Source organism: Trachemys scripta, chromosome 5 (genome assembly GCF_013100865.1).
Source record: "Trachemys scripta elegans isolate TJP31775 chromosome 5, CAS_Tse_1.0, whole genome shotgun sequence".
Classification (NCBI taxonomy): Eukaryota; Metazoa; Chordata; order Testudines; family Emydidae; genus Trachemys; species Trachemys scripta.
In genome coordinates, this window is record NC_048302.1 from 25,927,049 (window position 1) to 25,942,699 (window position 15,651).

At 38.8% G+C, this 15,651-nt stretch overlaps 1 protein-coding gene across 6 annotated transcripts in view; it reads left to right on the forward strand.

Annotated features, from left to right (window-relative positions):
* Positions 1 to 15,651, forward strand: part of RAP1GDS1 (Rap1 GTPase-GDP dissociation stimulator 1) — a 159,300-nt gene that overhangs the window by 123,465 nt on the left and 20,184 nt on the right. For 4 of the 6 annotated variants that reach the window (XM_034771744.1, XM_034771746.1, XM_034771749.1 and 1 more), the window contains 3 exons: positions 3,482 to 3,556; positions 7,651 to 7,779; positions 12,236 to 12,361. In XM_034771744.1, the coding sequence (XP_034627635.1) occupies positions 3,482 to 3,556; positions 7,651 to 7,779; positions 12,236 to 12,361 (330 nt within the window). The remainder of the gene's footprint in view (positions 1 to 3,481; positions 3,557 to 7,650; positions 7,780 to 12,235; positions 12,362 to 15,651) is intronic. The other 2 variants (XM_034771747.1, XM_034771748.1) reach the window with 1 other exon arrangement.

Here is a 15,651-nt window from a genome sequence, read left to right on the forward strand (position 1 = left end):
ACCACGTTGGGTAGGAAAGCCGGATGCAGCTGCAGCTAGACCTTATCCTTGAAAAAACACTCTGTAGGGCGGCTCCAAGGTAAGTGCCCTAATCTTGGAGACCCTTCGGACAGAAGAGATCGCCATCAGGAATGACACCTTCCAGGAGAGCAGAAGAAGGGAACAGGACACCAAGGGCTCGAAGGGAGCGCTCATGAGCCATGCGAGCACCAAATGTCCCATGGAGGGACTGGGTCCCGGACCTGAGGATTGCTCCAGACCTTTCAAGAACCGGACATGTTACCAGTGAAGACCGACCTGCCCTGGAATGGACGGTGAAAGGTTGATATGGGAACCAAGTGGACCTTAATTGATGAAACGGAGAAACTCTGGAGCTTGATAATGCATAAGGTAGTCCAGGATTGACTGCAGCAAGGCCTGCTTAGGCCTAACCCCTTGGGCCAAGGTCCAGCACATGAATTGTTTTCATTTGACCGGCTAGGTTGCTCTAGTAGAGGGCTTTCTTCTACCCAGTAGGACCTGCTGGACGTGGGCCGAGCCTGTAATGCACAAAATCAAAAGGGAAAGAACCGCTGACCACTTGCTAGGCAAGGAAGAGAGGCGCTCCGACCAACCACCACGGGTGGTAAGAAGGAACTGAGAGGGCGTATGGTCGGCGCGCCTAATATACTGACGCAGGTACCAATAAGGCAAAAGTTTCCAATAACTATGCACGTGGACATGTACAAACCAAGAATGGAATCTGAAGAAGAATGTAAGATCTAAGATAAACAGCTTTTAAATAGTTAAACAATTATAAACATTGAATGAACTACTTCTATTCAGAAAGAAAATCGGTTTTGTAACTGGATGCTGTCAATAAACTTCACATGTATTCCTTTAAGAACAATGAGTGTACACTAGCCACACCATTCTTGGCTTTAGCCAGTACTAATAGAGCTTTAATCTTGACATGAGCCTAAGGGCCTGATCCAACACCAGTTGAAACCAGTTGGAGTCTGTCCATTGATTTCAGTGGGTATTGGATTGGGCCCTAAATAATTTGCCAAATTAACATTAAAAAATGACTTGTAGGACCAAATTTTCCAAGGAGAAGTAAATGGTTTGGCCTGTATAAGCTTTCATTGGCGTTCACACAGATAATTGCATGTATAAATAGGTAGTTGGCCAGTTTTGCTCACGCAAAATTTCTATTTGCTTGTGGACATATTTTGTTTTGAGGGGCACAACAGGTGCATGTGCATTTTTCCAGGTGCCCCATGTGACCTACTTTGAAAATTTGGTCCACAGACTATCAAGTGTTATTTTCAGAATGTTGAGGGATTCCTTTTGTGGGAGCACAATTTCATCCCAAAAAACTCTCATCTGTATTTTTGCACCATAAGTTGAACTCTGGGCACAGATCTGAGTACTTGCACCTCTTAGCTACCCAATTGCAGGTGAAAATGAGGAAGTTCGAAGGGCATTTATTCAGATTGCATACACAATTTCATTCTGTGCCTGCACAAACTGTGCCCACAAATGGAGGGATATCCTTCTTAACATTTACTCATAAATGTCTTATCCTACATTGCTTGTGTGTAGCTATTAAAAAAAAAAAAAAGGCTAAAAGAAAAGAATATGGAAAATGTAATTAGAAGCAACATTCCTAACCTTGGAAGGAGCACTTCTGCCTATTGTTATATTCTTTCCTTTACTGTTTCCTACTTAGCTTGCTGTGCTACAAAATTATAGGTGGGAACTTGGACATTCTCTTCATGTTTTTAAATCACTCACACTCTTTCACATTCTACTGTCGGTCCAACTAAGAACAATTACAAAACTTATGGTTCTGAGCTGCATTTGATTACCTGTGAATATCTTAATGATCTGCATTTTATGGGTAAAAACCATGCAAATTATTTTGTTTTAAACCCTTTGTTAAAATATGCAACATTCTCAGTTCGCTAATATTCTCAGTTTCAAATAGCTTCTAAAACAAAACTACGTTATTTTTTGTATATGAGAGACTCATTGCTGAAGTTATCTAAAGCGGAGTTTATCTCACATTGTTGGACTAGGGTATTTACCACATATGGATTTTTCAAAGCAAGTAACTGGAGACCAGCTACATACAGTACATTGTCCTACTTTAGAAAAAGCAAAATAATCTACAATTTTTATGCATTGTCCTTATTTAGAGCCGTCTAATTTGACCAGATGGACAGGTTTAGCTTGCAGCTGTAACTCCATTCATAACATTGTTCTGTAAGTTCACAAGCTAAGAATCTTGTGTATGGTCCTTGTTTATTACAAAAGGAATGTGGCCTGCTTGTGTTTAGGCATGTTGTTTCTCAAATATTTCTTTGTATCCTTCTCAGTATCTCATTCTTTCATGTGTCACAGGACATGCGAGGAAGCTTGTATTTGCCATCTCTCATAGCACTTTCAACTGTGTCATAGAAACTAAAACGGTTTTGCTTTTAACCCTTTGGTGCTAGAAGTCAGAGTTTTCTGTTGATGGGAGACTTTGCTTTCTACCAGCACTTGAAAATCTTGACTCCCTCTGCCGCAAGTCTTATTTTACTATCTGAACTTGATCGGACATAAGCTGCTCCCCTCTTCACCTTGCATCTTAAGACTAATAGTGCAAGCTATGTTCTACGTACAACTAGAAATAAAATGAACATGCCATATGTGTTTATAGATCTTTTCCTTCATGACATGACAAAGAATGGGCTAAATTCTGGCTTTTACAAACCATAGAAATTCAGGGGGAGGGGGAGGGGGAGCAGAGTAGCTGGGCTGCAGCAGCAGCAGTTTTGGCACCTTTCAATGAGTGCAGCATGTTCCCCCACCCCACCCCAGAGATCTGCTGGCACTATATATCTTTCTGTGTCTATGTATGGGGGCGGAGGGAGGAATGGCAAAACATGGTCCAGATCCTGCAAACTCTTACTCATGTGAATAGCTCGTGCTAATGAGAGTTGTCCTGTTAGTCTCACGCTCCTGTGAACTGAGACTACTCATGTAAGTAAGGGTTTTCAGGATCAGACTGCAAGCTGGGTAATTAATTTTAATTATGGTTCTGAGATTTATAAAGCACTCTCCAGACGCTTTTAGTAAAATTTGCATGTACAGTTGTTGAAAGAACCACCCCAATTGTACTTTGTTTCCTAGGCAATGAAGTTATAGGTAAGAAACGAAGTGGATACCGTGTGTGTGTGTGTGTGTGTGTGTGTGTGTGTGCGTGCAAGCACATAAATCTATATATAAAATAATCTTTTTTGTTTATAGATTAATTTCTCATTTCATTTCACATTAAACTTTAATCTGTCAAATTTGTCTTTCATTCAGTGCCTTTGTAAAATATCTAGATGTTGTATTATACAACTGCTAAGCCTCTCAATCTTGCAAACGCTCAGTTAGTATGTGATTGGAATCAATTCTTTGGGTTGATTTATGTTCTGCTTTTTAAAAAACATGTCTTGTCCTTCTCTAGAAACTGTAACTATACAAGGAATGAAGGGGAGATCGATGGTATCATTATTATGGCCTAATAGTAATCAATATTCGAGTAATGCTTCTCTCTAAGACTTACCTTTACTAATTCATTTGTCTGCTGTGGTTTGTGTTTCATTTGCATCACAGCTAAAAATGCTAATTGTGCCTGCAGCTATAAAGATATTTAAATATAGTGAAAAACAATGTTGTTGTGTTTTTATACACAATGAAAAGTAGCTCAGTGAATTTAAAAGTAGGTGAAGTATATTTTTTATAATAGTGGGACAATAATTATCACTTAAATTTTATATAATAACTTAATACTTAAGTATATTCTCGAAAAAATAATATTGACATGTTGAATACTAGCAACTGTTTGTTGGGGATTAAATTAATTTGTCATAATCTTGCATGAGACAGATTTTCCGTTTAGTGTTCCATCAGTAACATTGATTATATCTTTAAGATTGTTGGAAATCCTATCCAGAATCCTGGCCTAACCTAAATTAATATTTTAATCTCAAATTCACAAAATAAAGTTCTTCAATTTGGGATATTCTCCCCAGATCCCATTCTTTGGAGTTACCATGTGTGTCATGTGAAGGACACAGAGCCATTGAAATTCAAGTTTTAGGTAGGTAATTGTTTACACTAGCGCATGTATTGATTACCATATATCTCCTTGTATATGCATCTGTAACCACACACGACTGTGCTTTTCCTCCTCATGGAACATGTAGGACCTGCTCTCACTGTGACTTCATGTAATACTGTCATACTTTAGTTGGTATTTGCTGTGGATAAGTGTTAAGAGTAAGAAAAAGCCTTCAGGCTTTAAAAATTGTACTTCCTATTAAGCCAGATGGTTCAAATTCAGCTCTGATATAAGCCAATGGAACTTCAGCAGAAGTCAGGTTGCTTTACTCTGTGGCTGAATTTATCCCTGTGTCTGTCACACATTGACAGAGTGTCTATTACTCTGGATCACACACTGGTGGAACGTTGGGTTGATGTTCCTGAATTATCCAGTCTGTGTTGATCAGCAGAAGAGCCTCAATGTTGCTGTTAGTTGCTTGGCATTACTGCTCTTAATTACTGATCTGAAGACTGAACCATTCTAGGTTTCAAAAGTCTCTGGAACTAAGAAGCGATCCAGGTCTTTTGTCAAAGGAGAAGTTGAGCATTCTTTTCTTCAGTCATTGCACCTCTCCCTCATCATCTCAGAGCATCACCTAGAGGCTAAATTCAGTTAAGAGAATCTTCTTCTCAAGGGTATCCCCGGACATAAGCATCAACAACTCACCTTCAATTTCATTTTCTTCAAGAAAAAGCATTTTCCTAAATTTAGGCACATTAAAGCCTGGCCTTCTAGTGCCAGCAGCGACAACTTCATATTCTTAACAGTAACAGAACTAAATGGCATCTCAGAAAGTTAGAGATTCTACAGCAGGGCCAGCCTTAATTACAAGCAAGGCAAGGGAGATGCATGAATCCCATCCGTGCTCTGCAATTCACAAGCTAGTCCTATATTGCTCTGTGGCAAAGGAGAAAATAATTCACCCTCTGTGCACAAATTCCAGCTCAGGAGAACAACATCTATGCTTGAATTTCCTCCCCACTGATAGTTTAGGGCCACATAAATTATAAGGACATCCCTGTTTTTCGTTGAGCCATCCTCCTACTCCACGGGAGTGGAATTTGTTACTGAATCAGATACAAGGCCTAATTTTTCAGTCCATACAGTAAGTAGTGTCTTCTGGTCCCATGCTTCTATTATTGTGTTTCCTTACTGGTCATCTCAACTGCCTATAATGTCAGTCAGCTGCAAGACCTGCTGAAAGATGTATGGCTTAGTCTTCCATAAGAATAAATTAGTCCTCAGGATGCCCATTTCCTCCCAAAGGTAGATTTTGGATGTATCCAGTCCTTTACACTTTGTCCTTTTCCTCAGACACTGGGTACCAGGAGAACATATTGTCATTATTTAAAAAAAAAAAAAAAAAAAGACATCAGAACACGTTATTGCTTGAGTAAAGAGTCTTAAGTTTATGATATCAGAATTCCGTGTTGTGTGTGGACACGAAACAAGGGGCCCATCAGTTTCCAGAGTCTATGTAGCTGGATAACCTGTATATCTTTGTGACTTCTCTGGAGGCAAATGTATTCCAGAGGGTCGAATACTATACAACAACAGCAAAGTGACTTCCACAGATTGACTAAACTCACATCATTTTCCATGTGGCTTGCACTTGGTGTCTTTTTTCCCCCCTGCTCTTCAACCCTTCCTTTCTTCAGGGACAATGATTCAGAATCTTCAAAGAGTAGGAATCTGTGGAGGATAATCCCAGATTAAGGAGAACAACAGGTTATTTACCAGTAACAGGAGTTCTCCTATTGGCTCATTTCCCCCACAGATCCATTCTATCCCACCTGCCTTTCTATCGAGAACTACAGTCAACTTGCAGTGGGACTGAAGGAGGGTATGATAGTGACACACTCGTAGTCTGGAGGTAAAATGACATTCAATGCATGCGCTAGTGCATATGTGTACTTACCTGAAATTTGACAACTTCAACAGCTCCATAATGTCTGAGGTGGTGCTCTCATATATGCCTAAAGAGAATCCGGCTCTTTGGAAGAGATAACCCAATAAAAGAAATTCAGTTACTGGTAAGTAACACAATTTTATTTGACTTAAGATGCTGAGCCACAATTATAATGATTCCTGATCACCTTCATTAATCTGTAACAGTTGAAGTTGCCATCTGCTTATTTTGTGCACATGATTATTGATTATTATCATTAACAAACTAATATTTTATACTGAAGAGAGAAACTATGAACACAAATTTCAGGAAATTAATTCATAACTTTTGTTATGTGAGAATTATAAATAGCTTTTCTTTTCAAGATTGTATCGAGTTTCAAATTCTAACTCAGAATGTGTGAGAAAGCACCACATCTGATAGGCTCAAAATTTGACTAATATTTTTGAGCTGTTTGTAAAATCTATGCAATTCTTTATGGTCTTCAGTCTGCTCTCTTAGAAATAAAATCTCCAACTGATTTCAGTTGTGCAAGATGAGGTCCTAATTAAAGAGAAACCTAATTGATTTCAGTGGGCTTTGGATCAAGCCCTTTAAAAGAGTCCATTATATTTAAAATTAACTAAATGTCTTAGAAATCAAAAGATTCAGGGAAATTGCCAACTAGCATATGGTATGTCCATGTTTACTTCATTCTATTCAACTGTGAAACAAATGTTTTTCTCTTCTTTGCTGTGTGATAAAACATTTAACAGAAAAAATTGTTATAAATAATCAGTTTTTTAATTAAAAAAAAAGTCATGTTTCTTCCTAACTATCATAAAGCATCTTTCTGTTTGCAGACATCTAGGAGTAATAACTTCCTTACCTGTAAATACTGTAAACTTCCATTCTCGGAAAGGGATTTTATTGCAATGGCTTTAAAGGACTTTTCTCCAACTTCCATGTTTTTGTCTTTATTAAACTTTCTTTTTTCTCAAGCTCCTCGTAGTCTACATTGTGACTTCATGTATTTATATAGCTTTTCATATATATTTCAATGCCTATGTATATTCATTCTCCCCCTCCTTCCTCTCCCCCCACACAAACATTTTAAGAGAAAGTGCTATTTAGAAACATTGGCCTGATTCTGATTTCATATAAACCAATTTTACACCAATGTAACTCTGTTGACTTCAGTGGAATAAACTTCTGATATACTCAAAATCAAGCCTAGTATATATTTAGAGTTTCCTGAACTGTGGGTCGAATTGTGTTAACTCATATTATTTTGTTTATTCAACTAAATTATTATGGTCCCATTCCTGCCATGGGAGATGCATACAAAACTTTCAATAATTGGACATGTAGGGCATACCCCCGGTCAAATCAAGAGGGAATTTTGGGGAGTGTATCCCATGCCTAAATAAAGAAGGTTTTGGATCTATATCCCATGGCTGGATCAGCCCTAAAACAGAAGAGTAGATGGGATAGGTATTTAAATTTTGCTAAGCTTAGAAGTTGCGTGTGTGTGCTATTTTAATGATTTTTCCAGCATTAATGTGCAAAATGTGTTTGCGTTTCAAAGGAGATCAGTACTGCAAACAGAAATGCTAACTTGTCGTATTTTCTTTTTGTATAGATACCCTGCAATCTCAGCTTATCAATATGGGCGTTATCCCTACATTAGTGAAATTGTTGGGCATTCATTGCCAAAATGCAGCTCTGACTGAAATGTGCCTTGTTGCATTTGGCAATTTAGCAGAACTTGGTAAGTCCAGGATCATAACCCCAAACTACTGTAAAATTGTTTAACAAAGATTTTTTATTTTTTTAAGATTAAATCAAATTAAATTTTAACTGAATTTTTCAGTCCTCTAAATGTATGCAAAATAAAAATCCTGGGAGTGCTGCTTATTGTCTCTTTAGAATTTATAGCTGGTTGTCTGCCTTTTTAAACAAACAAATTCATCTGGGTACTTAATACGACTAACATTTTATGTTAAATGTATTTAATGTAACTATGTGTATTTTAAATTATTTAGGTTTCTCTCCTTGAATATTGTTACCTAATGGTGAACCTGTGGCAAAGGGCCAAATTCAGACCCTGTTTAATTCCACTTAAACTTAAATGAGGCATGAATTTGGCTCAAGAAGACATTCACCAAGTGGGAATGGGGACAGACTCGATGCATAAACTTGTCTCTCACCATTAAGAATATATACCATTAAAAATATTTTAGGCTACATACTTGCATTTATAAATAATTACAAATGATAAGAAAGAGTTGATGTAAGCTTGGCAAATGAAATCACAACTGCATTTTAGAAAAAGCATGTAAAATTTGATCAGATCACATTTTGGTCAACTCTGTGGCCCAAATTCTGCTCTGAGTCACCTGTACAATACCATTGCTTTCAATAGGATTGCATGGAGTGTAAACCAACACAGCATTTGGCTCTATATTTTATTATTCATTCATTGTCTGTTGGTGATATTGTAGAATATCAATTGAGTTCCAGGCATTTTAAGGCCCAAATTCTGTCCTGATGCAAATAAATCACTTGCACATGTAGCCCTGTGATTTGTTTTTGCTAAGGGATATAGCAGTATTCCACGAAACAGTTATAAAATTGCGATGCTGAAAAGGCTGGATGGTTTGAGATATTACCAATAGATTATATGGGGCTTTTTATTTCCAGACCAGGGTAAAGTAATTGGAAGTTGCTAGCATCTGATAGCCGTTTGGTGGCCTGAAATTATTAGATAGCTCATAGATTCATAGGGTTGAAGGCAAGAGAGACCATTATGATCATCTAATCTAACCATGTATATAACACAGGCCACAATATTTCACCCAGTAATTCCTGCATCAAGCCCAGTGTATTAGTTTCAGAACTGCTCCTGGTCGACAAGTTTCCGTATAACAACAAAAGAGCTATCATAATTGACACTAATGGCAAATATTAAATTGGAAATTCTTCAGGTAGGGATCATGTCTTTATATGAGTGTACGTTACACAGCACACATGGGCCCCAATTTTTACTGAGGACTTTCAGTACTGTCACAATACAGATAAATAAATAGCATTAATTATTAATAATCTTTGCTAGTCTCTCCACTGATGTCCCCAGGGCTGAATGAACATAGAGACTGAACTATTCTCCCATCCCCAGAGGTGGTCTAGGTTTGTTCAGATGAGGGTTAAGACACCGTGGCAGAACCATGTAAAGGAAACTTGCCTGAGTCCTGCTCTTGCTGTACCTGCACAATGAATATGTTGAGTACAATCTTCAGGTCTTTATAGGTATGTATACACTGCAATAAAAGATCCCATAGTACGGCAGTAGACGTTCAGGCTTGTGTTGGAACCTGTGAGGTGGGTGAGCATCTCAGAACCCGGGTTCCAGCCCAAGCCTGAATGTCTACGCTGCAATTTTTAACCTTGCAGCCCAAGCCATGCGAGCCAGAGTCAGCTGGCCCAGGCTCTGGGACTCAGTGCCACAGGTTTTCTGTCGCAGTGTAAGCATACCCTCGGTTTGGCAAAAAATTAACTTAACTTTTAATAATTTAATCCCATATCAGAATTGCACTAGAAAGTCTTATTATAAAATTAATATTCAATTTTGTTTCGTAACCATAGGATCTTATTCTTTGGTCCCTACCTCTCAATAATATAAAGGAGACTCTCCATAATGCAGTTAACTCCCTTGGTTAGCATTATGTAAAACTCCCATCCTGTTGTGTTAAAGTAGAGCACAAGCCTAATAAGAAGGGTGGGGATTGGGTAAAAATAGGTGTTACTAATTTACCCATTTACTTGTCGGTGTAAGTGGGGGGGGTGGGAGTGGTACAGTGGTTCATTGAACTCAGTTAAGTTAGGCTGCCTCAGAATTAGGCAGCTCGCTCATTGCCTCATGGAATGAGAGGCATTAAACTTGCTTAAACGTGAATAACATAGCTGAAGTCGACATACTTAGATCTACTTACCGCGGTGACTTCACTGCGGTAAGTCAACTGCTGATGCTCCCGCGTTGACTCTGCCTGCGCCTCTCTGGTGGAGTACCGGAGTCGATTTATCGCGTCTTCACTAGATGCAATAAATCAACCCCTGCTGGATTGATCGCTCCAGAGGTAAGTGTAGATATGCCCTAAGAAAGCACACCCGAATTCTAAAGTGCCGCACATTTTAAAACAACCTCTCTTTTTGTCAGATGTGCAGATACTATCATTTTCATTTAGAGTCAACTGCCAGGGCAAAAACCGAGGCTGGCTTTATGGCCTTTATGGAAATTTAGCTCTAAATGAGTAATTGTGAAGCTATAAGGCCTAAAATGTTTTTCCTCTTAAAATTCTTCAACATAAGCAACTGGGGCAAAAGAGACAGTGTCAAGAGCTGGGAAGTAGCTCCCCTTTCTTTGGGGAAATGGAAAATGCTATTGAGAGGAATTGCTACAATACTGCAACATGGCCCTGATCCAAGGCCCACTGAAGTCAGTGAGCCATATGGCTTCTTACATAGCTCCAGTTGCACAGCTATGGACTGGAAGAAAGCTGCTCGAGACAGTAGTCCAAGTGGAAACATTTTAGATTGGGGCACATTTCACTGCAGAACCCAAATATGGCTATCAGGAAACCCCTTCTATTCTTACAGGGAGTAACCGCGAGAGAGTATTTTACTCCGCTCAGATACAAAAGTTATCCAATAGTCTTAGTCTCTAGGATAGTTTTCAAAATGAAACAGCCTGATTAAAGAATTAGGGAAAGATATTTAAATGACAAATCATGCTACGTTATCATTAATGAAGTTAAGGGGTTAAAAACCAGGGATAAATGGTGGCAAGTGAATACCTGTTATTTATTTATTTATATTTTTGCAAGCATATGTGAGATATAGCCTTGGCCCAGACAGTACTATTTTGCTGCTTCCGTGTTGGGATTTCTAAAAACTATCCTCAGATGTGAAGCCTCACAAGATGTTTGGGGGCAGAAATGGCCATTTCAGTACAGGAGATTTTGGGATTTAGAGTTTAGCATGGTTTGGAAGGATCATACAATCCTGCAGCTCTTCACTTAAGTATTTCTGCTGCAGGGTCCTGATCATGCTTCCATTGAAGTCAATGGCAAAACTCTCACTGATTTCAGTGGAACATGAATGGCCTCAAGAGATTCCATTTATGCCTCTCTTTAGAGATATGAAGATACAGATCAATGGACAGAACTAACAAATTTTAGATTGTGGCGTCAGGTTCTGATCACAATTAAATGGATATAAATCCAGAATAATGTAATTGGCTTCAATGGAGTTATTCCAGATTTACACTGGAAGGTCAAAATCTGGCCTGTCCCTTTTAAAATACTAAGATCGAAATCCATTGAAGAAGCCATTCTGTACCCAGGCATTTTAAGTGAAAAAAGAATATAACCTACATGCTGAGGCCCAGATCTGCAGCTGAGAGTGCACAGCACAGTGTTGGGCAGAAGGCGCTTCCCAAATCCTAGGATGATAGTGTGCTAATTAAAGCAGCCTGAAAGCTACTGTAAATTATCCCATTTGCCAATGGCCTCAGGCGGGCATTATAGTAGCTGAGGATTGCCAGGACTCTGGTCAACACCAGCCACATCCCCTTTACTACTGGACACTGCGGGTGGAGTGCAGGAGTCACTATGCTGACTCTCTACACCACTGGGTGATCCTCCTGTGACCAGCTATGGTACTTTTAGAACTGCTGTGTGCAGGGGGTGTGGCGTAAAGCAGCCACAGCACAAGAGAGAATCTGGCCTTGTGGCTTCAGCTGTGTAGATATTCCAAAATAAATGCTACCAGCATGCAACCATGTAAATATTAATGATTTGCATACGACCGTTTAGCTCAGCGATAGACAATTCAGTACAGGATGTATAATTTTTCATTTTGGTCTTAAGGCAAAGTCTTAATTTATATCTTTGTAATTTTACTGTTGCTTTGGATACCTTTATATTCTGCTGGTGCAAAGTTTTAATAGCCTGGAACATAATTAATAATTCAGGGCAGTACATTTATCTTAAAGTCTTAGACATTTTTCTTTTTGTTTAGTGACAAGTGTAAGTACTGAAGCGTATTGTTCTGGTCTGCGAAGAGCAGTTAGCCCAATTAATCGTCGTGCTGAATAAACCTGGTAATAAAGAGGAAAGAAAACTTGGAGTGTAAACAAACCAAATCAATTTCTCCTTTTTATTTCACAGAATCAAGCAAAGAGCAGTTTGCCTACACAAACATTGCCGAAGAGATTGTAAAACTATTCAAGAAACAAATCGAACATGACAAAAAAGAGATGATTTTTGAAGTTTTGGCTCCTCTGGCAGAAAATGGTGAGAAGTTGATCATCTTTTATTGTCATACAATAATTTTCATTTTTTCCTTATTTGTACACCGACTATTCAAGAACTGCCAACTTGTCAGTAATTATTTGATACTTTACCTTGCTCAGCAATTTAACTTTTCCTGTAGAAGCCATATTAGTTGAGCCATCTGATAGCAATTGGAGATGAAGAGTAATGTGAATATTGCCTAGCAGCCTAAGCATACCACTGGGTGTCACCAATTCCTGGGACCTGGTCCCATCTCTAACATCAACTCCTTCTGTGTCTTTCTTGCCTCAGTTTCTCTGTATTTCAAACTGGAATATTAATACCAACTTTTGTATGTTAGAGGGCTTTATGAGGATTATTCGGTTTGTGAAATGATTTGAATATCAAAAATGTCCTATAATGGAGTTGTAGACGTGATATATCTTGAGTTCAGTAAAGTTTTTGACACAATCCCACGTGCCATTCTCCCAAGCAAACTAGGGAAATGTGGTCTAGATTGAATTATTATAAAGTGGGTTCAAAACTGGTTGAAAGACCATATTCAAGGAGTAGTTATGGATGGTTTGCTGTCAAATTGGGGGGACATATCTAGTGAGATCCCACAGGGTCTGTTTTGGGTCTGGTACTATTCAGTATTTTCATGAATGATGTGGATAATGGAGTAAAAGTATGCTTAGAAAATCTGCAGATGATTTCAAGCTGGGAGGGGTTGTAAGCACTTTGGAGGACAGCATTAGAATTCAAAATGGCTTTGACACATTCAACAAGATGCAGTTCAATAAAGACAAGTGCAAAGTATATGCTTAGGAAGAAAACATCAAATGCACAACTACAAAATGGGGAATAACTGGCTAGGCAGTAGTACTGCTGAAAAGGATATGAGGGTGATAGTGGATCACAAAGTGAATACAAATCAATAATGTGCAGTTACTAAAAAGGCTAATATCATTCTGGGGTGTATTAAGGCATGAGAGGTAACTGTTCCATTGTACTCTGCACTGGTGAGGCCTCAGCTGGCATACTGTGTCCAGTTCTGGGTGCCACACTTTAGGAAAGATGTGGACAAGCTGAAGAGATTGCAGAGGAGAGAAACAAAAATGATAAAAAGTTCAAAATCCTGACCTTTGAGGAAAGGTTAAAAAAAACTGATACTCTTGGTAAAAGAAGACTGAGGGGGGAACTGATAAGTCTTCAAATATGTTAATAGCTGTTATAAAGACGATTGTCATTAATTATACTCCATGTTTACTGGAGGTAGGACAAGGAATACTGGGCCTAATCTGCAGCAAGGAAGATTTAGGTTAGATTTTAGGAAAAACTTTCTAACTGTAAGGGTAGTTAAGCACTGGAATAGGCTTCCCAGGGAGGTTGTGGAATCCATCATTGGAGGTTTTAAGCACAGGTTAAACAAACACCTGCCAGGGACAGTCTGGGTACACTTGGTCCTGCCTCAGCGCAGGGGACTGGGCTAGATAATCTCTCAAAGGTCTTTTGCAGCCCTACATTTTTATGCTTTCTATGATTAAACTATTACACCGCCAAACACCCATTTCCTGACTTTATATCTCATGGGCTGCCCTGATCTTTGGCTGTAGGATTTAATATCCCTATACAAGAAAATTTTCATAATAAATTTGACCAAAATGTCAGATTTTTTTTTAAAGAAAAAAAAGGAAATCACCTATTTGTGTCAAAAACTTTACTGAACTCAAGATATATCACGTCTACAACTCCTCCATCCAGTAGGCCAGTAACCCTGTTGAAAAAAATTAGGTTTGGCAAAAATTGTTCTGTATAAATCCACATTGGCTATTATTTATTAGCACCTGTTATCCTCTAGATGTTTACAAATTGATTGCTTAGTAACTTGTTCCAGTATCTTTTCAGGTATCAAAATTAAGCTGACTAGTCTATAATTCCTGGGGTCTTCTTTTGTCCCTTTTTTAAAGATGGGTATGGTGTTTGCCCTTCTTCACTCCCCTGGCATCTCATCCATCCTCCGGGAGTTCTAAAAGAGAATCGCTAACAAACAGTTCTGAGATTGCTTCAGCCAGTTCCTTAAGTTCCCTAGGGTGCATTTCATCAGACTGTGCCGACTTGAATACATCTGATTTATCTAAATATTCTTGAACTTGTTGTTTTCCTAGTTTGGCTTGCGTTCCTTCCCCATAGTAGTTAATATTCGTTATGTTAATACATTAGTCTCAGGAGACTCGAGTTCAAATTCTGTTTTGGTTGTAAATGCAAAATTGTTGTTCAGGATCAGTTTACTCCCTTCTGAACATGCCTGCATCCCTAGGAAGATTCAGCAAATTTGTATGATTTAACATCGATGCTTGAGTGGAGCCTAGGGATGAAGTATCAGGTTGAGTAGGTCAGGACCGAGCTGTGAGGCAGATCTGTGCTTGGAGGATCACTCAGTACATGCCGCTAGCCAGTGCTACTATTCATGAGTGCCAAATTTATGCCCACGCACACTTTTTTTTTGAAAGGAAACAAATCTTAAGAGAATCCTATGCTCTTTTCCATGTTTGGGGACAACTTTTTCCCCAGATTACAGCCTGTGCCACCCTGTTTACTAGTGGGTTTAACAGGATGTAAATCAAAGCAAAATTTGGGTCTTTATTTTCCAAAGATTAAAAACTGTGCATTTTTGCCAGAGACTGTCTTTTGTTAAAATGTATGGTTGAAAAAATGTTTTTGCCTTTTTCAGTCTGACAGCAGAATTTGGTCTGCTATTTTCATAATTGATATTTGTAATTCAGATACTTTAGTGTTTGTTCAAAGGCAGTGTTTTGCAGTCACAGTAAGACAGAGCAGGCTCTGTGCTGTTGAAAATAACATCCCTTCATGCATGTTAGGAGGTAGTATGCTAAGCATTTATGCCCCTCACTGCTAATTCAAGACACGCTGATGTCTGTCACAACAGTGAGTCTGCCATCCTTGTATTGCTTAGCCACATCTAAATGTGGCGCTGAATAGTACGTCAGCGAGTTGAAACATATAAATGAAGTACATGCAGTTAATCCATTTATTGAAAGGCCCTGTGCAGTGGTTTCCAATTCTAATCACAACACACCTGCAACCTAGTATTCTGTCTCCATGGAAACGCCCTACTTTTTAACGTAGCTCAGTACAAAAGTACCTATTTAAAACACTCCCAGCTGAACATTTCTGGGCCTGTCACATAAGTTCACGCGAAGGTCAGTAGCTCTGACAGAAACATTGAATTTTCATTCATGCAGCAAAACCTAGTGACTGAAATAGAAGCACCACAGCTAAGCTCATCC